The sequence below is a fragment of the Mirounga angustirostris genome, unplaced genomic scaffold (assembly GCF_029215605.1).
Source record: "Mirounga angustirostris isolate CCGP_5_RB_7025 unplaced genomic scaffold, mMirAng1.0.hap1 SCAF_6, whole genome shotgun sequence".
NCBI classification, from domain to species: domain Eukaryota; kingdom Metazoa; phylum Chordata; class Mammalia; order Carnivora; family Phocidae; genus Mirounga; species Mirounga angustirostris.
This window is the reverse complement of record NW_026991714.1, coordinates 25303682-25326282: the sequence shown is the minus strand read 5'-3', so window position 1 is coordinate 25326282 and position 22601 is coordinate 25303682. Positions and strand designations below refer to the sequence as shown.

At 56.7% G+C, this 22601-nt stretch overlaps 1 protein-coding gene across 1 annotated transcript in view; it reads left to right on the top strand.

Moving 5' to 3' along the window:
• The window catches only part of TMCC2 (transmembrane and coiled-coil domain family 2), a 39627-nt gene extending 18034 nt beyond the window's left edge, over positions 1-21593 (top strand). The window contains 3 exon segments of the mRNA XM_045876956.3: positions 16900-17840; positions 19303-19438; positions 19998-21593. Of these exon segments, the coding sequence (XP_045732912.2) occupies positions 16900-17840; positions 19303-19438; positions 19998-20309 (1389 nt within the window). The 3' untranslated portion in view covers positions 20310-21593.
• Positions 21594-22601: the final 1008 nt, after the last annotated feature.

Here is a 22601-nt window from a genome sequence, read left to right as displayed (position 1 = left end):
GTTCCCTGGCAGATGAGTTCATTCTCTCTCTCCTTCCCTCCCTCCCTGTCTCTTTGTCTCTTTTTGCTGAGCAGCAGTTCCTAGAAAATGTGTACTCTCAGAGAAACCTAGTAACTTTTCCTGTCCCACCTTCATTTCCTGCTCCCAGCCTTTCAGGGAGCGGATTAGCCCCTGCCGGGGTCAGAGGCTTATATCCCCCTTTCCTCATTTCTTCCACATCTGGCTTGGTCATTGCTTCCCTCTTGGCTTTAGTCAAAACTTTGCCCCAGCTGTTGCCCCACGTCCCACACCTCTTCTGGGCTTCTGCAAGGGACACCCAGCTGGAGGGTCTCGGGAGAGGGATCGTGCAGGAACGCTGGGTTTATGACCAGCTCTGCCAGGCTGGCGCCTGACCTTCCCCTTCTGTGTGGTATGGTGGGTGCGCTCTGAGGACAAGGAGGGGTATGCGGTGGGAGCCTGGAGCTCACAGAGGGTGTCTGGATAGCCCTTAGGAGACCAGTGTGGAGGTGCTCCGTGTGGCAGGACTTTTGCTGACAGGCCGGCCTGCTGCCCCTGCTGAACCAGGACAGGCAGGGTGGGAGAGGGCCAGGTGCACACAGTGAGGTGCAGAGGCTGGAGGAATCATGTCATGACTGGATACTTTCTGTGGCCTTGGGGAGGTCTTATCTCCAGGCTCCAGGTGGGGAAACCAGTGATGTTCAGCTCATCACCCAAACCAGAGCAGACTCTGGACACAGAGCAGACTCTTCCACCAGACTTATTCAACAACAAGAGTTCTTCTCTGCCCTGGCATAAATAAGCACCCCTGTTTACACCTAGGGATGGCAAGTGAGGGGCCACCCTTAGCCCTAGGTACTTGCCAAGAAGACTGATGTTGGCAGGTGCAAAGGAGTCCTGGTTTATTTACGTCTGAGAGACTGCTGGGGCAGAGGCGGGTGGGGCTGCTCTGCTGAGAGAGGTTTTCAAACCATGGCCCCTCAGCAGCTGGGGGAGGCCAGACCGTTCTTCTGTGGGTTCTCCTCATATGTCGGAGCTTGTAGGCCAGATAACATGGGAGGCCAAAGGGCCCCTGCTCTAGGGTCAACTGGCCTGTCCTTACAAATACATCCACCTTCAGAGCCATGTGGCACTCTGCCCACTCAGTCTTTCCTGTACACATTCGGGTCTGTGCCAGCCAGAGCTCACACCCAATTGCTGGAGGGACAGCCACCTTCTCTGTTCCCCACTGCCACCCATCCCGTGCCCTCTTCCCTCTCTTCTTCTCTGCATGGAAAGACTCCTCAGGTGGAGGGAGAACCAGAGGCAGCCAGCCCAGTGGCCTCTGGAGAGACTCCTGAGGCTGTGCCCATGCTTTCAGCTCCTCGCCAGGTCAAGGCGGGATGGCTCTGTGATTTGCCATGAACCTTTGTTTCCTGTCTCAGTGATTCAAAGACTCTGTTTGCCAGGGTCCTTCGGGCCTCGCACAGCAGTCTATCCTATGGTACCTGGCAAATCAAGGGGTTCTGCTTTTAGTCTGAGTTCCTCATGTTCGGGTGAAGCCCCTTGCCTTGTAGGGGTCCTGTCCAAGCAGGAGAGGGGCTAAAAGGTGAGGACTCTGCCCCTTACCTAAAGCTCTGACCCCAGAGATCACGAGCTGCAGCCTTCTCTTTTCGAATACGATCGTGGGCTCAGTTAGTTGTCCCAGGAGGCACCTGGCTTCTAGAATTAGCCTTTGTTCATCTTTTCCCCAGTGACACCCATGACTTTCTTTCTAGATGGAAAGTTCCCACTGTTCTCCAGATTAGCCCTGGCTTCTGGACGTACAGAATTCCGGGGGTGGGTGGTGAAGTTAGATCATGTCCAAGTTACCTAATAAGACCCATTGTCTTGCATTTTCAACCCTCTTGTGTCTTACTTAGCTCAGGTGAAAAACTTGTGGGAGACCTTGTGGCTCTCTGCAGCCCCTGGGGACTGAGTGGTCTCCAGCCCAGACACGGGTCCCCAGCCTCTTCCCTTGGGATCCTCAGCCCCCTCAGGTGCACCCCAGTGGAAGGCGTGCTCTAGGGTGTGAGCCCCACGCCAGAGCCAGTAACAGTCAGCACAATGGGAGCTCTCTGTCATCCATTTCCAGACGGTGAGGAGCCAGCACTGGTGATGTGGGCATGGGTCATGGGAGCTGGCAACAGGTCTCCCCAGCACCGTACACATTCCTCCCTGGATCCACCACATCCCTGAGATGGGAAACATGACCCTGGTCCCCTCTGGTGCCAGATGAGGCAATGGAAATATAGTATCGTTAACCTGATCCCCTCTTCTGCCTCTTCTTTCTTCTCATGGGCAGTCTGGGCTTTCTCTGTTTATACCCCGCAGGGCAGAGGGCTCTGAAACAGAAGCAGGGGTGAATACACACACCCGACTGCCTTCCTGCTAGGCTTCAGGAACCAAGGGCTCCTCTGCCCTACAGTGTGGGGGCTGGAGGCAATGAGTGACGTTTCTGGAAACAGTAGCCTTGTCCAACCTTCCCCTCTCTCTCTCTCTCTCTCTGCCAGGCGCTGGGATGTCTGACTGTTCTTGCCCCCCACCCCCCACATTCTCCAGAGGCTGACTCTCATGCTTCTGCTTCTTTTGTCCTCTTGGACCTTCACCCCAGTCTGGATTTGGGGAGTTCTCACAGCATCCTTTTCCATCTCTCCAGATAGCCCACTCCTGGGACCCCAGAGCTGGGCCAGTACCCAGGGCTAGTGAATAATTGAGCATGCTCAGCAATAGCTCAGTCAGATCCGAAGTGATACCATGACCTCCTTCGGGTGGCTGGAAAGAGAAGTGCTCTGTAATCTTAACTTCATTATATAAGGTTTCTTCACTGCCGGAGCAGGCAGCTTCAGGCCCACATATGATCTGGGCCCCGTGCCTGGGTCCCAACTTCTCAGGGGCACAGGGGCACGGTGGCAGGCGCCTAGGACTCACCACTCACATCCCTCTGAGCCCGGCTGGCTTCAGCACACAGCAGAGCAACATGTCACACCTTGCAGAGGGCTGTCACATCCATTTCTCATTTAATCAGGGCAGCTCATGGGAAGTGAGGAGCCCTGGAGTCAGCCCCTGGAGTCAGCAGGATGCCCCAAGAGTTCTGCATTTCAGTCCTGTGCTTTTAGAAAGGAATCATTCTGAATTCTTCTTGGCAAACAGAGTGGGGGAGGAGTGCTCTGCTTTCCTAAAAACTGTCCAAAAAGGAGATGCTATGTCTTCTCTGGGTCACTTTCTCCTGGACCTGTCCCCAGTGTCCCCACCGCCCAGGAGATGGAGTGGCTTTTTCTACCCACCTGACACCAATTTTGATTTTCCTACAAGTGACCAGGGTCAGTGGTTCTCGCCACTGCCCAGCACCTGCTTCACGACTGTGCCTATGGAGAGCTTCCTGCAGGAGGGTCCTCAGCATCGGCCGGACAAAGGTGCAGCAGGTGGCAGAGGTGGCCTTCTCCCTCCCTGGAAGCAGCCGAAAGGGGGCCTGGTGTGTGCATGCTCGTCGCCCCCCAGCCTTCTCTGCTCTGGCCTTTGCTGCCTGGGGGCCAAGCCTCTCCACCCGCTCCTAGAAAACATGCCCACCTTGGTTGCGGTACTTCATCCTGAAGACTGTGAACCTTCCTCCCCTCCCGCCTTTCCCCAGGGGAAAAGCAGGGCTCTTTACCGTAACGTGAGTTTCTAAGAAAATGCACCTTCTGGTAGGGTCGACAAGTGAGTGTTAGGGGAGGGACTCGGCATGCTGACCCCTCGCCGAGCCACATTTCTAAGAGGTGGGTGGTAGAGAAGCAGCCCCCTCCCACGGAGGGATCCTAACGGGGAGATTTTCACAGTGCACCTGGAGCCTGAGAGTTTAAAGGCCTCACCTTCTATTCTGAGCTCCTAAATTTAGCTGTCTTTAGCTCCTAAAGCCGATGGCTTCTCAGGTTTCCCATTCTTCAGAATATGTGGTTTGTGCTTTTTTTTTTTTCCTCTAAGAGAAAGAAGATTAAGTAGGAAGATAAAAGGGGAGGGGGCTGAAGAACCATAACAAGGGCAGAAGAAGAGACCAGAAAAATGTGATAGAGTGTTAGAGAAAGAAGGGGCCTGGTTTGAGAATTCTGAGGAGAGTCTAAACTGAGGGGAGCACAGCAGTGGAGAGGCTAGGACCCTGCTGGTCCCGTGCAGGAGCCGGGCTCCCGTCCAGTGGCCCCTCCCAGGACGGCGCCAACCCATCTGTCACCCCGGACTCAGGCTAGCTGGGAAAGTGGAGGGTGTGCCGCCAGAGACACCTGCCCCAGCCCAGCTGCCCGGGCCCGTGCGCGGGAGGAACAGGGACTGCCCTGCCTTGGCCGACGTGGGGCTGCGTCTCGGCCAGCCAGAGGGCTATCAGGCCGGCCAGGACTTTACCAGCAAGTACATGCGGTGGCATTCACCCAGCAGCACCTTCTCTTTGCAGAAGGAGGTTGCTCTGGGGCTCGCGGTCCTTTCCAAGCCCAGTGCTTGAGTGCCCCACTGCAGCCCTTCCGCATCTGCTTGCCCCTCTCCACTTGGCTTCAGATGGCAGCTGCTTTTCTGGCTCTTTCTGTCCCAGGCCCCGTCTCCCAGGTACCGTGTGGAGCGACTGTGGTGAGTGTGCGTGTGTGTCAGGACATGCCCACGGGGCGAGGGAGCCTCAGCGCTGGTCATCTCGTTCAGTAAAACCTACGTGTCAGGCATGTTCCCGTTTGATCTTCACTGCAGCCCGGGGAGTTCATGATCATATGTACCATTTTGCTGCCAGGAAAACTGAGGCTTAGCTACAGAGAGCCTCCAGCGCTGGGCTCATTCACCCTCTCCTCCCGCCTCCTGATGCCCCCGGTCTCATTCCTGAAGGCCTCTTCTCCCAGGCTGCTGCTGTGTGGGTCCTGCCGCCTTCTCCTGGACTGGTGAAGAAGCTAGCGAGCGGCAGGGGGAGGATTTAGGGCAGGTCTCGGGCTCCACGCCCAGTGCTGTGCCACCGAAAGGCTTGGCCATCCCTCACGGAGCCCAGCCTTGGCGAGTCTTCCTGTGATGCAGTCTCCTTCAGCCAGGGCTTCCCAGGCCCCCCTGCTCTTCACACATGCCTCTCATTGCACTTGGGGACACTGAGCCTCAGGGCCTGTGTGGACTTGACCGAGATCCCAGAGCAAGTATGGAACTCAGACCCAAATCCAGGGCTCGCATCACCTCTCCTACCACCTCACGACGCCTCAGGCTTCCTGCTCCCCACCCCCAGGGCAGGGAGTTCTGTGTCCTTGATAGGTCTGGGGACATTTCATACATGTAAAGACAAGAACAGACTCTAGAGGAAAAGGGATCTCTCTCCCTCTGGCTTGCCTGGCAGACCTCCCCCTGATTCCTGTTTGTTCCTTTTCTCTTAGCAGACTATTGGTTCACCCCTGTGCTCCACCCCCCTTTTTGTTCAGTTTTTGTGCGGATGGGTGGGTTGTCCCCGGAGCCGAGGAGCTGAACCCTCCCATGAGGGAGACACCGGATGCCTGTGTATGGTGACTCCCCTCCGGGTCATCTTGGTGGTGCAATGTGTTTTGCAGGAACCTCTTTCTGGTGCTTCTGAGCCTTCACGATCCTGGGCAGCCCAGGGAATGAGACCTCATGAGAGAGCCCCAGAGCTTAGCTTCCCCAACCCCCTCCCAGCTCTGGCCTTCTGGCACAGCCTTATGCTCTGCTTGTAGGGAAATTTATAGATCTTAGCTTGGTGGAGCCTAGAAAGGAGGGAGGCAGGGGAGAGATGGGTGGGGTTTTTTTGTTTTTTTAATTGTTCCATTTATTCAACAAACATTTCTTGAAACATTTCTAGTTGTTATGCTGAATTTGACTTGACACATGATATACAAAAATAAGGCCTTTAGGGGCGCCTGGGTGGCTCAGTCGTTAAGCGTCTGCCTTCGGCTCAGGTCATGATCCCAGGGTCCTGGGATCGAGCCCCGCGTTGGGCTCCCTGCTCTGCGGGAAGCCTGCTTCTCCCTCTCCTGCTTCTCCCTCTCCCACTCCCCCTGCTTGTGTTCCCTCTCTCACTGTGTCTCTCTCTATCAAATAAATAAATAAAAATCTTTTAAAAAATAAAAATAAATAAGGCCTTTAAAATTATGGCTTTTTTGATTGGTTGTGGATGTTTTCCAACCAAAATTTCTTAAACAGAACACTTTTGCAGGGGCATCTGGCTGGCTTGGTCGGTGGAGCGTGTGACTCTTGATCTCAGGGCTGTGAGTTTGAGCCCCACGTTGGGTGTGGAGATGATTAAAAATAAAATCTTAGGGGCGCCTGGGTGGCTCAGTCGTTAGGCGTCTGCCTTCGGCTCAGGTCATGATCCCAGGGTCCTGGGATCGAGCCCCACGTCGGGCTCCCTGCTCTGAGGGAAGCCTGCTTCTCCCCCTCCCACTCCCCCTGCTTGTGTTCCTGCTCTCACTATGTCTCTCTCTGTCAAATAAATAAATAAAATCTTAAAAAAAAAAAAAAATAAAATCTTAAAAAAAAAAAACACTTTTGCAGTGAGAAATACTGGGAAAAAGTCAGTAAGAGCTACTTAGTAATGGATTTAGGAAAAGGTAAAGTCTTGTGACGATAATTTTGAAGTAGCCAAATGTTATTATCTAGACTGCATTAAGAATGAGTGCAAAAATATGCTTTAAAAAATTTTGGTCCCGCTACGCTTTGCCTTAGATATTACGTTATAGGACTGTCATTCATCTTGGAAGGAGAGAGATGTCTTCGCTTGAGAAGACCCAGCTGTGTGTGTGGCCACGCAGGACAGAGCTGTAGTAGATGCACTATGTTTGTTGCTGCTTGATGAGTCCGGTCATTCGGTCATTCTGCATATGGAGGGAGGGTCAGTCCTATGCCGGGCTCCGTGAGGGGCGCGGATATATTTAAGATGTGATTCGTGCCTTCCTCGGGGAAGTAAGACCTAAGGCGTATTTACACATAACCATTATGCAAGAGGAGTGGTGCACAATGCCAACGCATAAAGTAGAAATCGAGTACCACAGGAGGAAGATCGTTTGCAGATGTCAGGAGCTGATGGAAGTGTTTCCTGACCGCTCCTGGCTGAAGCTGGCCTCAGAAATTGGGACCTAAGTGATGGGCTTTTGCTAGGTTCCTGTCGTCACAAACTCCAAGTCATCGGCCACCATTAATGTTTGTAAGTTTCACGAGCCCAGGGAGTGGGGACTCCTGCTTTTGGTGTTTTTGGCTGGTTGCCCTGGCATTGGGCCCCAGAGATAGCCCTGGGCCTTCCTTATCTCTTTGCACCTTCTTGGAACCACCTACCACGTGTGGACCCTCCGTATTTAAGCCGTGAGTCCCTTGCCTGGCTCAAGTAGGTGCAGGATCCGTGCCTTTGGCGAGTCTGCTTCCGAAGCCTCCCTGAGAGGCCCAGCTGGGCCCTGAACCCTGCAGGCCGTCCGGTCCGCCTGCTCACAGCGTGCTCTCCTCAACTGTGGCCCTCTGGCCCCCTCTGCTGGCCACTCTCAGGATTTCCTGCTGGGAGTGTCAAGATGAAGTCCAAGGAGGTAGGGCCTGCTGTGAGTTTGCCATCTGTGTTTGATCTTGGGTGTTTTTGCCTGGGCCATGCTGGGGGTGGAGGGGTGGGGATGGGGTGGGGAGGAGAGCAGGGAATGGGGAGCAGAAGCCAGAGAAGTAGTTGCAGTGGTGTCCGAGAAGAGTGGATTTGTGGAAGAAAATCTGAGAGCAGAGGAGTCCCGCAGATGAGGCTGGCTGAGTTCTGACTCCCCCAGGGACTTCTTGGATAGGGAGGGTACCTTGGGAGTGATGGTGCCATAAGCCAGTGAGCAGAGCAGCAGGGAGAGAGGTAAGGGGCTCCAGGCTGAGCTCGCTGTGTTGGGATCTGACAAGAAGTCCCCTCCAGGCTCCAGCCTTTCTGGCTTTCGAGACCTCCATCCTGGAAGCCTGACTAGGAACCCTACTTCCATTAGATGGTGAAAAGGGGGAGTCCATGGGACCGTGCCTCTGTGAGAAGGGCTTCTGATGGTGGGAGGCATGCACGATGGGAGGGGATGAGCAGAGTACCCATCTAGGTGGGTGAGTGGTGCAGGTACATGTGTCCGCATGTGCTGCCCCGCCCCCACCGGGGCTGGAGTTGCTGCCTGTCACACCTGGGGGTTCTCATGCACACTGACCTCACTGTGGCAACAGCTGGACTTGGGGATGGGCAGAGCAGGGGGGGCACCTCATCAGAGCTGGGTCTACCCGCTCAGTGATCCTGCCTGTCTCCTCCCAGTTGGGAAGGAGCAGCCTGTGAGCCCAGGGGAGGGGAAATCTCCCAGAGCAATCCGCCCCTAATCCCCAGGCTGGGCCTCAGGCTGGAGATGGCGGCTGCAGAGCCTGGGAGCTTGGGAACACCTGCTCGCAGACCCCGGCTTCCCTTGGCAAGCCCTGTGCTGCCCAGGGACTGTGACCCCGGGGGCCTGACCCAGCCCGGGGAAAGCTGGAGCCTCAGAGGTCCTGGCACCCCGTCCCCAGCACGGCTTCGGGAAGCGGTACTCACACAGGTGAGGCCCCTGGGGGGTGGGAGGAGGGAAGTTCACTGGGCAGGGTTGGGAGAAAGCCAGGCGCCTTGTGCTCACCCTCTGGTCTCTCAAGGTGTGGCCCCCTCTCTCCCTTAGAGAGAACTCTTTGTGGATAGGAGAAGGGAGGAGGGGGTGAACACCAGGCCTCCAGGCTTAGGCTGAGGAGTGTCGGGAGGGCCCCTGGGGTCGGGTCAGGAGGTCTTGTGTGGGAGCATGGCTGAACCCTAGCACAGATGCCTCTAGAAACCAGTGGCCATGTGTCACTCCTCTTGGAGCCCGAGGAGCTGATGTGAAATTAAGTGGGAGGTATGTGCCTGGTTGCGATCACTTCTGCCTACAGAGAAACATTGCCAGGGAGGGAGGGGCGTGAAGGTCCCATGAGCACTGACCCCAGGTGGACAGTGGGGGGTCCAGAAGGAGCAAAGTGCTTGGTGCCTGGAGCTTTTGGAGAATTTGCAGGATGGCAAATGGAGGAGGCCCCAGGGCAGGAGGGCAGCTCCGGGCCAACCCAGGAACCAGTGTGAGGAGGCAGGGGAGTGTGCAGGGCATTTGTGTGGAGAAGGACATTGTTGTCAGCAGGGCAGGGGATGAGGTAACTGAGGGGAGGGTATGGATTTGACCAGAACCAGTGGGTGGGCCTGTCAGAAAGGACAGGAAGCTAGAGGAGAGAGAGAAGAGGGTGGCCCTGAGGGCCAGGTGGGAGGGGGCACCTGCCGGCTGCAGGCAGAGGCTGAGGGAAGCCTCCACCCCAGTGCCCAGCTGCCATGAGATCGCATGTGCTGTCTGAAAGGATGAGTGAGTGCATTTCCTCGTCTGCGCTCCGTACCCTCAAATCCCTTGTTGCAGCATGCAGTTCCCTGTAAAGCCGCTGAGGCCATCCCATGGCAGGAGGGAAGGGGCACCACAGGAAGAGCCAGGGCCCTCGGGCTCCTACCCCGTGAATCCCCCTTGTGGTGGCTGGGGCCTCGCTGCAGAAGTTCTTCACCCCACCATACCCCGGGGAACAGACCTAGGTGTACATACGGCCCCCCACATATACCCCATTAAGTGCCTCAGCATTTGCCTCCCTGCCCTCTGGAGAAAAGCCGCTTAGGCTCCCAGGCACCAGTGGGACCGCCGGGTGGGTGGGGATCGTCCCCATCCCCCTTCCCCTGCACCTTTCCCATGCGGGGGTGCCTGGCTCAGCTGGGGTGGTGTGTCCAGAGCTGGCACTGGGGAACTGCAAATTGCCCTCCCACCCCTGCCAGGCAGAGAAAGAGCCCGCGGCCCCACGGGCTATGCCTGCCGATTTGGGAGGATGGGGGCAGCCCCTGACTCCAGGACCAGGGGTTGGGATCATGTTTCCAGCTCTGGCTGGAATATCAGGTTGGTGTGGAAGATGTCAGGTCCCCGTCCTCTCTGCTTCCCCAGCAGGTCAAACTGCCTTTTTAGGCAGAAGGATGTTAGCTGGCCATCAGCGTTCTTTTTCTGTACAGGTCCTGGTCTTGCCTCCCTTTTCCCCTGGGGACTGGTAGAAAGAGTGAATCTGAGTGTTCTCCCTCCCAAGAGGGGTGCTCAGATCAGCGTCCTGGGGCCAGAAGTCAGCAGGTGGAAGCATCTCTGCTGAGTCACGTGGGCCCCACGGCCCCCGTCACACTTGCCTTCTGGTCTCTTAGCCCCTGGAAGCCCAGGCCTGCTCAGGAGCAGCATCCTGCATAGATCTCAGCCTGCTTGGCCAGACCCACAGACCCTCTTGTTCCCACCCTGGGAGGGAGCCTGAAGGCCACCTGTCCCAGGATGGCAGGGGCTGCCTACTCTCCTAAAGGGAAGCATAGAAGCTCTAGGGCTCTTCTCCTCCCCTCCCTACTCTTCTTTTTTTTTTTTTTTTTTTTCACCTAGGAGTGACCTTAGTGTTGGCTTTCTGATCCCCGAGCAGAGAGCTAGGACAGGAAGTCCTCATCTTCTGGGTCAGCCTGCCCTCGGGTCCCTAACAGTAGTACTTTGTAAATCTGGGAAGGGGCTCTTGTCCCCTGGGGCTGGTAGTCAGGCTGGGAGCCCTCTGCGATCTCGTGGGAACCGGGGAGCGCAGGTGTGGAGCACGCCCTCCTTGCAAGTGGTGCTTGTCTGTATGGCTCACCTTGAAGAATGCGTCATGTATTTAGTCCATTGCTGGAGAAAGAGAACCATGGTCCCCATCTCACAATAGCTGGTCCCTTGCCCTCCCTGCACAGAGCTTCACGAAAGCCGGGACGCTTTCCGGCCCTGGAGCGTGTACTGTGTGCTCCTGGCCTCAGGGATCCGGGCGGCCGGGCTGGTTGGTGTGTAGGAGGGCGAGCCGCTGCCCCATGTCTGGGCCCAGGTTAACAGAGGACGTGAGCTCAGGCCTGGGAGGAGCTGGGAGCCCCAGGAGGCCCACAGGAGCCCGGGCCCGGGAGCTCCTATGATCTGGCAGCGTGCCTAATCCGGCTTCATTCAGAGTTGCCAGAAGGGGGCAGGGAGAGTCCACGGCTCCGCGAGGCCAAGTGGAGGGGGTGCTTCCAGGTGCAGGAAGCAGGGAGAGGGAGAGAGAAAGTTGCACCCTGGACACTTCAGACAACGTCCCATCTCTGGCTCTTCCAGAACATTCACCAGGACTTCGTGGATCTCAGTCACTGTTTAGAACAAGGTCTATGACTTCAGCCCTGGCCGGTAGGTACTGTTGTGAGCGGGGGGCATGACGTGGCCTCCTGGGGATGGAATGGCATCGTGGAAGGAAGCATGACCCTCCCTCCACCATTCTCCCTTTGTAAGAACTTGCCTGGCCTGTGCACACGGATTCATCTTGGGGTCAGGTGCCTCAGGAGAGAGGGGTGGGGAGGCCATGGTGCTGGGCCACAACTCCAGGTGTGGTGCTGGCCGCGGGGCATGGATGGAGGGCTGGGTGGCCTGGGCCGCGTGAGGCTCTGTGACAGTTTGGAGAGAGGAGAGGTGATGCCCTTGTAGCCCTCTCACTGCCATACCCCAGCTGGGGGACTCAGGGGTTTTTCACCCCCCAGTGACCAGGGCTTGAGCGATCTGGACCCAGCCCTAGGACAGGGGGTTGGGAGTGAGTTAGAAAGAGCTTCTGCCCTGTTGAAAATGAGACAGTAAGATGAAGGACCCAGGTACCCTCCCATAGGCCCACCCTGTGATAGGACATTAATTGGAGCTGTGGCCAGAGCCAGCAGGTTGGAGGACCCCTTACCTTCCACATCCCGGTTTTGTAATCACCACCTCTGTCTAGTTCCAGAAGATGGTCATCACCCCAAAGGAAACCCAGACCCGTGAAGCAGCCACTCCCCATTCCTCCCCTGCTCCCATCCCCTGGGGCCACCACTAACCTGCCTCTGTCTCTATGGATTTAACCATTCTGGACATTTCACATAAATGGAATCCTTCAGTATGTGACCTTTGTGTCTGGCTTCTCTTGCTTAGTGGGATGTTCTCAAAGTCATCCAAATTGTAGTATGTATCAGTGCTACTTCATTGCTTTTATGGCCAAATAGTATTCCACTGTGTGGATGTACCAGTTTTGTTGGCCATTCACTGGCTAATGGACATCTGAGTTGTGTCCACCCTTTGGCTATTGTGAGAAGTGCTGCTGTGAGCATCTTTGTATAAGCACTTGTTCAAACACCCATTTTTATTTTTTAAACTATTTTAATTTTAATTTTTTAAGATTTATTATTTTTTAAGATTTTATGTATCTATTTTACAGATTTTATTTATTTGTTTGACAGAGAGAGACACAGCGAGAGAGGGGACACAAGCAGGGGGAGTGGGAGAGGGAGAGCAGGCTTCCTGCGGAGCAGGGAGCCTGATGTGGGACTGGATCCCAGCACCCTGGGATCATGACCTGAGCCAAAGGCAGACGCCCAATGACTGAGCCACCCAGGCGCCCCAAGATTTTATTTATTTTTTTGAGACAGAGATAATGAGCAGCGGGGAGGGACAGAGGACAGAGGGAGAAGCAGACTCCCCGCTGAGCAGGGAGTCTGATGTGGGCTTAACCCAGGACCCCGGGATCATGACCTGAGCTGAAGGCAGATGCTTAACCAACTGAGCCACCCAGTCGTCCCAAGATTTATTTATTTTAGAGAGAGAGAGTGAGCAGGGGGTAGGGACGGAGGCAGAGGGAGAGAGTGTCTCAAGCAGACTCCCCACTGAGCTTGGAGCCTGACGCTGGGCTCGATCTCATGACCCTGAGATCACAACCCGAGCTGAAACCAAGAGTTGGACTCTTAACTGACTGCACCACCCAGGCGCCCCGAACACTCATTTTTAATTCCCCTGGGTGTAGACCCAGGAGTGGAATTGGGGGATCATATGGCAGACCAATGTTTAACTTACTGAGGGACCCCCCAAACTGCTTCCCGCAGCGGCTGCACCTCTTTCCATTCCCACCAGCAGGTGCGAGGGCTCTAGTTTCTCCGCATCCTCGCCAACACTTGTTATTTTCCCCTTAAACATTGCAGCCACGCGAGTGAGTATGAAGTACCGATTTATTTTTGTTTTTGAGCACCTGCTGGATGCCCTGAGATTGTACTCAGTGTCTGATTTCATCCTCCCTACAGCCCTTTGAGGGAGGTAGAATCGCCTCCCCTTTCCAGATGAGAAAATGCAGGCCCAGAAGAGTTAATGACACTTCCAAGGGCACACGGCGTGTGAGGGACAGAGCCAGGGTTCTAAATCTAAATTCTTGTCCCCCTCACCTGTTTCACCCACCCCTCCCCCACCGCCCCTCTGGTGAGCACCAGTGTGTTCTCTGTGTTTAGGCGTCTGTTTCTGGTTTTGTTTATTTATTTTGTTTTTTTAGATTCCACATGTGAGTGAAATCATACAGTATTTGTCTTCCTCTGACTGACTTATTTCGCTTAGCATTATACTCTCTAGCTCCGTCCATGTCCTTGCGAACGGCAAGGTTTCACTCTTCCTTATGGCTGAGGGAGAGTCCACTGAACCCACGTACCGCCTCGTCTTTATCCATTCGTCATTCGGTGGACACTGGGGCTGCTTCCCTCCTTGGCTATTGTCAGTAATCCTGCAGTCTCATCGCTTTTCTTTGTGCTTTTTGTTTTTTGTGTTTGCGCTTTTTTTTTTTTCAGATCTCTTTCTCCTCTTCTGCTTTTTCCGTCCGTCATCGTTTTGTCATCTTATGCCTGAATTTGCCTTCCTTTGTTAAAGTATTCTCCCTCTTTGTACCTCTGCCTGCCTGCCGTCTGCCACCTCCTTGGCTTTCTGTTCCTTAACCACTCTGTCTTGGTTCAGTCCTGAAAGGGCCCTGCTGCCATGGGGGCGGGGGGAGTGTGTGCTGGGGTGGGGGAGCATGGTGAACTCTCCACCTTCCTCCAACTCCAACATGCATCTTCCTCCAAGGGGGAGGAGGGCAGAGGGGAGGTGTTCTGTGACTGGAGGCGCCCAGCGGGATCCAGGTGTGGTAGATGCCGGTGGAGGGGCAGGAAGGAGCTTGTGTCCTGCTGTGGGACCCCCAGGCTCGAGTCTGGGCCCGAGGGCAGGGGAGAGGGGCAGGCAAGGGGGCCGGGACCCCAGCCCCAGCCCACTCCAGCCCATCATCAGGCCCCAGCTCATTTCCCCAGGAATGTCTGTTCTCCTCTCATTCATGGGGATTTCACAGCCAGCTTCCCTTCTGCTTTTCCATTTGTAAGCTAGACAGACTCTAAATCACGGGAGGAGACACACCAAGCTGCCGGAGTAAGGCCAAGGTAGGGGGAGAGTCGCTATTTTATACACCCTCGGAGTCCTAAAGCCCTTCTACTCTTCACGGCATCCCTGTCTCGTTAGCTCCTCCTGCACCCCTCCCAGTCCCTGCAACAGATGCCCTGCTCCTCATAGAGACAGCAAACCGCCTAGCGCTCAGCATCAAGCTGGGCTTCAGCCAGACCCAAAATTCACTTTTTGGATGTTTTTTTCTCCCACAAAGAGGGGGAAAGAGAATTGAGCCTCTTTGGAAGCACAGTGGCCTTAGCAGAGGACTTTTAATCCTAAAAGTCATGTCTTCCTAGGGGCGCCTGGGTGGCTCAGTCGGTTGAGTGTGTGACTCTTGATTTTGGCTCGGGTCATGATCGCAGGGTCGTGGGATCAAGCTCTGTGTTGGGCTCTGTGCTGAGCATGGAGCCTGCTTCAGATTCTCTCTCTGCCCCTCCCTCCCGCCCCCTCCACTGGCTTACATGTGCTCTCCCCTCTTAAGAAAAAAAAAAAGTCATGTATTCCTAGAGAATTTAATTTTTTGTATTGCAATATTTATGCTGTAGTATCGATATTGAGTGAATTGATTTGTATAATCTCTTAATTAAACTTCATTCCCCCACCCTGCCCCACCCCAAATTATGCTGCCTAGATTCAGACAGCATTTATGAGTGCCTTCTGTATGTGCCGCACTGGGCTAGTGCTTGCTAGACATCATCTTGTGTAATCCTCACAAAGACCTGAGAATAGGCAGGATTATCCCATTTCTCAGGTGGGGATACTGAGGGTCAGGACAATGGAGAGGCAGGCTGTTTGTCTTCACTGAAGGAATAGCACAGGCGGAAGGGGTTTAACTGAAGGATGGGGTTTTAAGTCGGACTGGCGTGACAGTTAGACCTTGGGACAGATCATTTAAAGGAGACTGTGGAATTGCCTCCTCTGGTATACAAGGTCAGAAAATCCGAGAAGCCAGGGTTCTGGAGGTCTGAGCACCTGGAGGGAGGGCCAGGAGACACCAAGGGAGACCCAAAGCAAATGTAAGAGGAGAAATTGGAAAAGGGATCGGCGTGGTCCCCAGCATCCCCAGTGATGCTGTGACCTGAAAAGGCCCCAGAGGAAGCCCACAGAGGAGCCACCCACCCCTGATTTTTGGCAGGGCTTTTGTTTTCAGTAGTGTTTTCCAATAACTTTGCACCTCAGCAGAAGCCGAGTGCAGTGACTTCTGCCTGTAATTGGCACAGGCTGCTTCCGGTTCCGGTGTGTGTGACCGGGCCACTCTCTTCGTATTTAACCCCTTCCCCCACACATACCTCATCCTGCCCCACACACACGAAGAGCGAATGATCCGACCCGACCATCCTGGGGGTTGCTGTGTGTAAAAATACATGGGGTTGAGCCATTTCCTGCCACTTCCGTTCTTGCATGGTGATAAGACACTGGGGACCCAGCTGCGGACAGAGAGATCCTCCAGCAGCCGAGGGGGAGCCGGCCCTGGGAGAGCAGGACTCCAGGCCCGCCCGTGTTCATCTGACCCTGGGCTTCCCATCTTTCCTATCTCCTGTGACCTCTCTTTCCTTTCTCCCTACCGCCCCCATCTTTTCTCAGCCTCTCTCCTCCTCTATGCCATCCTAATGCACTTGGGAAGCCTGCCTGCTGGTGTGGAAGGGGGCTGTCTTCTCCTTCCTGCACATTCACCCGCTCTGAGCTGGGCCCTGCTGCCCTCAGGCCCCCAGACCAGCCCCTGCTGCCCTTGGCCCCGGGGGTTGCTTCTGGGACCTGAGTCTCCAGGCCCTGGCCCACAGGGCGGGTGGGGCTGTGCTCTTCTCCCGCATCTGGGAGACTGGGCAGGGCCAGGTGCTCCCACCATCATGAAGCGGAAGAGGTTGCTGACGACTCCAGACAGCTGGAAGGTGATGGAGGGGCTGGGAGGGGTGTCAGCAGAGGCCGGTGACCTGCTGAACTGCATCAGGGAAGCCGGGGTGGGGAGGGCGGGGAGGCTTCCTGCGCCTGCGTGGGGCCAGAGTATAGCTCTCGGGGAGAGGCCTGCTCCAGGCAGGAGCCTTTTGGGGAGTTTGGGTCCAGAGGGACAACTTGTCTCATCCCTGACAAGTCAGTCCCATGATTCTCCATTGAAGCCTCAGACCGGCTTGGTCCGTGTGATGGAGCAACAAGAGTTCTGGGCCAGAGGTTCCATCTTTTCATAACTGTGTGTCCCTGAGCAACTTGCTTGAACTCTCTGGGCCAAAGGAGGGGTAGACCTGCCTAGACTGCACTTTGGGGATGTTGTGAGGATTAGGTAGATCACAGACGCGAGAGCCCTTCAAATATGGCCGCTATAGGGGCACCTGGTCGGCTTGATCCGTGGAGCATGCATGCCACTCTTGATATGAGAGCTGTGGGTTCAAGCCCCACGTTGGGTGCAGAGATTACCTAGAAATAAAATCTTTTTTTAAAAAAATGGTAGCTGTAAAAGGAATACTATGTTGTTATTTTGGACTCTTGCCCTGAAGCTTCCTGTTCATCCTGCATCTGTCCTCCAGGTAGAGCAACCAAGTCCGGGGGTGTCCAGGGACACACGAGAGATTCCCGCTGTGTCCCCTGCCATGGTTTCGTGATTTACCCATGCTCGCCCTGCTTGCCTTCTCCCCAGGTCGACAAGGGAGACCCGGCGGCCCTGAGCCTCCTCGGCGGCCCCGGCCACGGTGACACCGATGGCCCCATCAGCATGGACGTGCCAGACGGGGCCCCGGACCCCCAGCGGACCAAGGCTGCCATTGACCACCTGCACCAGAAGATCCTGAAGATCACCGAGCAGATCAAGATCGAGCAGGAGGCGCGGGACGACAACGTGGCCGAGTACCTGAAGCTGGCCAACAACGCGGACAAGCAGCAGGCTTCGCGCATCAAGCAGGTGTTCGAGAAGAAGAACCAGAAGTCGGCACAGACCATCGCCCAGCTGCACAAGAAGCTGGAGCACTATCGCCGGCGCCTGAAGGAGATTGAGCAGAACGGGCCCTCGCGGCAGCCCAAGGACGTGCTGCGGGACATGCAGCAGGGGCTAAAGGACGTGGGCGCCAACGTGCGCGCAGGCATCAGTGGCTTCGGGGGTGGCGTGGTGGAGGGCGTCAAGGGCAGCCTCTCGGGCCTCTCGCAGGCCACCCACACCGCCGTGGTGTCCAAGCCCCGCGAGTTTGCCAGCCTCATCCGCAACAAGTTTGGCAGCGCCGACAACATCGCCCACCTGAAGGACCCTCTGGAGGATGGGCCCCCCGAGGAGGCGGCCCGGGCGCTGAGTGGCAGTGCCACCCTGGTGTCCAGCCCCAAGTACGGCAGCGACGACGAGTGTTCGAGCGCCAGTGCCAGTTCGGCCGGGGCAGGCAGCAACTCCGGGGCCGGGCCAGCAGGGGCGCTGGGGAGCCCCAAGTTGAACGCGCTGTATGGGGCCCCCGGCAACCTGGACGCTCTGCTGGAGGAGCTGCGGGACATCAAGGACGGACAGTCCCACCTGGAGGACTCGATGGAGGACCTGAAGGCTCAGCTGCAGAGGGACTATACCTACATGACCCAGTGTCTGCAGGAGGAGCGCTACAGGTAGGCGCCGCCCCCGCCCGCGGGGCCCTGGCCTTCGGTGATGGGCACCAGTCTGCAGACTCCAGTTGGCGGAGGCAGACGGAGGTGCACGTAGAAAGGTCCCAGGCTACTGGAAGGAGCCAGAAGAGGCCCTGGGAACGCCCTGGGAAGGCTTCCTCCAATCTGGTCAGAGCTTCTGGAAGATAGGGTTATGGGACCTGTGTGTGGGGAGAAGGCGCTGCCGGTCTCAGGAGCACTGAACGTCCCCTCCTTGATGGTTATGGGGTCCGTGTACAGGAGGGGAAACTGAGGCAGGGACCAGCTATGTGGCCTCTCATCTGGAAAGATTAAGAGCACTGACTCTGGAGCCAGGTTATCTGCGTTTAAACCCCAGATCTATTCTTCTCTTTTTTTTTTTTTTTAAAGATTTTATTCATTGAGAGAGAGAGAGCACAAGCAGGGGGAGTGGCAGGCAGAGGGAGAGGGAGAAGCAGGCTCCCCACTGAGCAGGGAGCCTGACGCAGGGCTCGATCCCAGGACCCTGGGATCATGACCTGAGCCAAAGGCAGACGCTTAACCGACTGAGCCACCCAGGCGTCCTCCCTGTCCCCCTGCACCCCCCCACCCCCCGCCCAGCTCTACTCTACTATTTACCTTGAGCAAAATACTTATGCTCTCCACACCTGGTCTCCTTGTCTGTGCAGCGGGAATAACATGAATCCTTACTCTGAGGGTTCATGAAAGTTAAATGAGTCCAAACCTGTAAAGTCAAATATGTAAACATCTGGCATGCTCAGTTTAAACCTTTGGCTGACGCTGGAGTCTCTGGTCCCTCCTTCCCCTCTGCCCACTCCGCCATTGTGCTCGGTGCCTCTTGCGTGGCACTTGGCACTCGCTCCCTGGGATTCTTGGCCATCTTTTCCTTAATTAGCACTTTTATTTTCTATATATATATATACACACACATACACACACACACACGAAGAAGGTTTGGGAAATCGAGGGGAAACCCTGCCTGAAAACTAGCCCACGCTGTGTGTGTTTGGAGATTGCGTGCCTACAGAGCAGGGATCGTGTGTCTGTCCCACCGTGTCCCTGGTGCCCAGGACAGCATCTTAGTCCAGGGCTCACGGGCTCCGGTTGAAGTCCATTAGTCCCTGACTCCTCCATTCATGAACGCTGTGATCTTCGGCAGGTTCCTTCACCTCTCTGTGTCTCAGTCTTATCTGTAAAATGGGATGACATTGGTACTTGTCTTGTGGGGTTGAGGGTGGCAGGGAGCCTACGAGATAATGTGCGTGAAGTCCTGGCCCGGTATCTGCATGGAAGCAGGGCTGTGTCTGTAGTAACTTCCATTGTCCTTGCTGTTAAAATTGGAACAGGGCTGAACATGCTGGGTGGGTGGCGGAATGAAATGGATCGTGGGGAGAGAAGGGAGGTGAGGGGGCCAGGACTGCTCTTACCCCTTGTCCCTCGCGGCCAGGTACGAGAGGCTGGAGGAGCAGCTCAATGACCTGACGGAGCTTCACCAGAATGAGATGACCAACCTGAAACAGGAGCTGGCTAGCATGGAGGAGAAGGTGGCCTACCAGTCCTACGAGAGGGCCCGGGACATCCAGGTGCGACCCGAGCCTGACCCTCGGGGCTGAGGCGGGGGGGGGGGGGGGGCCCTGGACGTGCAGAGAGAGCTGGGAGCTGCCGGAGGGGGAGGGCCCCACCAAGCGAGGGATGATGGGCACAGGCTGTTCCAGTGGCGGGGCAGATGGGCACGCGGAGGGCAGCGCGGGGCGGGGCGGGGCGGAGACAGGGCCGAGGGAGGCCCGAGGCCGGATTTGTGCGAGCCGATGGGCCAGGGCCTCCCGTGCCCCCAGCTCATTGATAGCAGCCTCGCCAATGAGTAGTTGGGATTTCCAGGCTCCAGACTGCCTGGAGAGGCAGCTCCCGGGGATTGGGCCAGTTGTGTCTCCACGCACACGCACCCGCACACACACACGCACACACCCCACTCCTGTTTCCTGCCATCGTCCCCAAATAGTTGTAATCAAAGGCCTGCCGCCTGCTGCAGCTGATCAGCCTCTCCCCCCGCCGGGCGCGCTCACCTTCTCGGAGGGGCAGCAGGGTGCAGCCCGCGGGCGGCGAGGGCCGCCTTCCCTGAGCCCCCGCGTGCGCCCCCTGCAGGAGGCCGTGGAGTCCTGCCTGACCCGGGTCACCAAGCTGGAGCTGCAGCAGCAACAGCAGCAGGTGGTACAGCTGGAGGGCGTGGAGAACGCCAACGCGCGGGCTCTGCTGGGCAAGCTCATCAACGTGATCCTGGCGCTCATGGCCGTGCTCCTGGTGTTCGTGTCCACCATCGCCAACTTCATCACGCCCCTCATGAAGACGCGCCTGCGCATCACCAGCACCGCCCTCCTGGTCCTCGTCCTCTTCCTCCTCTGGAAGCACTGGGACTCCCTCAGCTACCTCCTGGAGCACGTGCTGCCGCCCAGCTGAGCAGCCAGCCCGCCCCTGCCCCAGGCTCTCCCGGGCCCCAGGGTGCCTGCGCTTCTCCAGGAGGGACCTGGGCGTTCCTGAGTCCCTGGAACTTCTTCGTGTGTCTGGTTTGGCCTCTTGCCCAAACTGTCCGTTCTAGCGGCTCCTGCCCCCTTTTCTGTTCTCGCTTCTGTCTGACGCCTTCCCCCCGATGTTCCGAAGGGAGCTTCGACGGCAGCCCCGACCGGAGACGGTGGGGACATCTGTGGCCAAAGGGAGCAGAGGAGGACACCAGGATGGACTGTTCCGGATTATTTAGTCACACCAGGACTTCTCCCAGCTGACTCAGGATGCGGCAAGTCAGGAAGGCCAATAAGAATAGGAGCAGGAGAGGGCCAGGCCCCAGCCCTTCTCCCTTCCAGGGAAGAGCCCAACCTGGAGGCTCGACAGTTCGCTCCTATAGAGATGGCCAGGGTAGAGGTCAGAGGGCAAGGGCGGGGGTGGGGAAGGGGTTCTGCTGGCCTCAGAGAATGCCAGGGAGAGAGGGGAGGGCCCTCCACCCTCTGGGCACCTGCTGGGCCGGAGAGTAGGCGCCGTCCACCCCTCCTTCCAGAGCTGGTTTGAGGCTCACTTCTGGGCCAGGCCTTTCCCAGGGTATGAAGGATGCAGGCTCTGGAGGCCAGGTGGGGTGTGGCTTTGGACTTGTGTTTTCCCTGTGATTCTTTCTGCCTGTCCCTGGATCTGCTCCTTTCAGGGAAACAGGCCCCGGGGGCCTCGAGCCTCAGTCTAAGCCCTTAGGCCTCGGGGAGCACGGTGGGTTCTATTTATTTATTTATTTATTTGTTCCTTTGTTACCTTACCCCCACTGAGCTCCGGGGAGACGGCCTGCCCGGTCCTCTCCCGGAAGCCAGGGCTTGTTCTCGGCTTGTTCTCGGCTGTCTGGCATTTCCATACCATTTCGCCTCTGGATAATCCTGGCTGGGGGAAAGGGGACAGAGCCACCCAGCCCCACTCTCCCAAAGTAGCCCCTCGGCCAGGATGGGAGGAGCGTAGCCTCTCTTTTATACATCTATTTATTTTGTATGTGTGTATTTGTGTGGAGGAGGTTGTTTGTTGCTTTATTTTTTTAAGGCTCTGGAGTGTTGTGTATGGTTTCTCTTCACATCCCAGCCTTCCCACGGGCACTTCCAAGAAGAGAGGGCATTTCTCGCAAAGTGAAAGAGAAATCCCCTGGAGCGGTGGACAATAGTGCCCGTCAGCTGTGGTGGACCTTCCTGAAAAATAAATATCCTCTAAGTTTTCAAAGCATCCTGTCTAGTGTTGGTTGATGGGGCCATCGCCGTGGAAACCACCGGGTCCCTCCCCACACCCAGGCATTCTGGGTAACAGACTGGGCCTCCCCTGTTAGCCCGAGGCCACCTTCTTCCAGGATCCGCCACTGAACAAACCATCACGCACCCTTCCCGTCCTGCTTTGTGCAGCCAAAGCTGTGGCCTCGGCGGTAGGGTAGGGAAGCGAGCCGATGCCAGCCCATCCGGCCGCCAGGAGCCCTTTCCAGGGGGAGGGGATTGGGAGAGAGATGCCCGAGGCGCGGACAGCATCAGGCAGGCCCCACGTGTGGCCGCGAGAGGGCAGCAGAGTCCTTACTCACCCTGGTCTCCGGGTGCAGTCCCGACGAGGGGCATCTGCCAGAGTTACCGGGACCTTATCCCACCGTCCAGCCAGAGCACAGATCACCTGCTCACCAGGAGCTGCGGTGAGGCTTTGAGCACGGAGGCCGGGCCCCCAGTCTCCGCCCTGTGGGTGCAGCTCCTGGCCCTGGCAGTCCAGGGCGCTCACAGAAGGCACTGGATTCCCCGCAGGAACCCTGTAGGACCTTGTGTGTGTGTGGAGGGGGTGGGGGTGCCACCCGAATCTTCCTAGTGAGAGGAGGGAGCCGGGTGCAGGAGGGGGTGTGGGGAAGGCACCCAGCCCAGAGTCCTGGCCCATAATTAGCGAACCTTTGGCCGATTTCCTATCCCCTCTCGGGCCTCAGTTCCCACATCTGTAATGGGGGATGGATGTGGTAGCTGCTGGTTTCAAAGGGCTCCGACGTTCTGTGCTGCTGTGGGCCTGAGAAATCACAAGTTGCAGCTGCATCTCTGGCCCTGGGCTTGAGGGGGCCTAGGTGTCAGGGGCCACTCCCTAAGTGGGTCTGAGAGAGTGGCGTGCTGGCGCCCCCTGGAGGGCAGAATTAGTTCATCCTCACCCTCTGTAACCATCTAGGAGCCTCAGCAGGGGACCTTATGGGGCCACCCCCACACTTCGGCACTC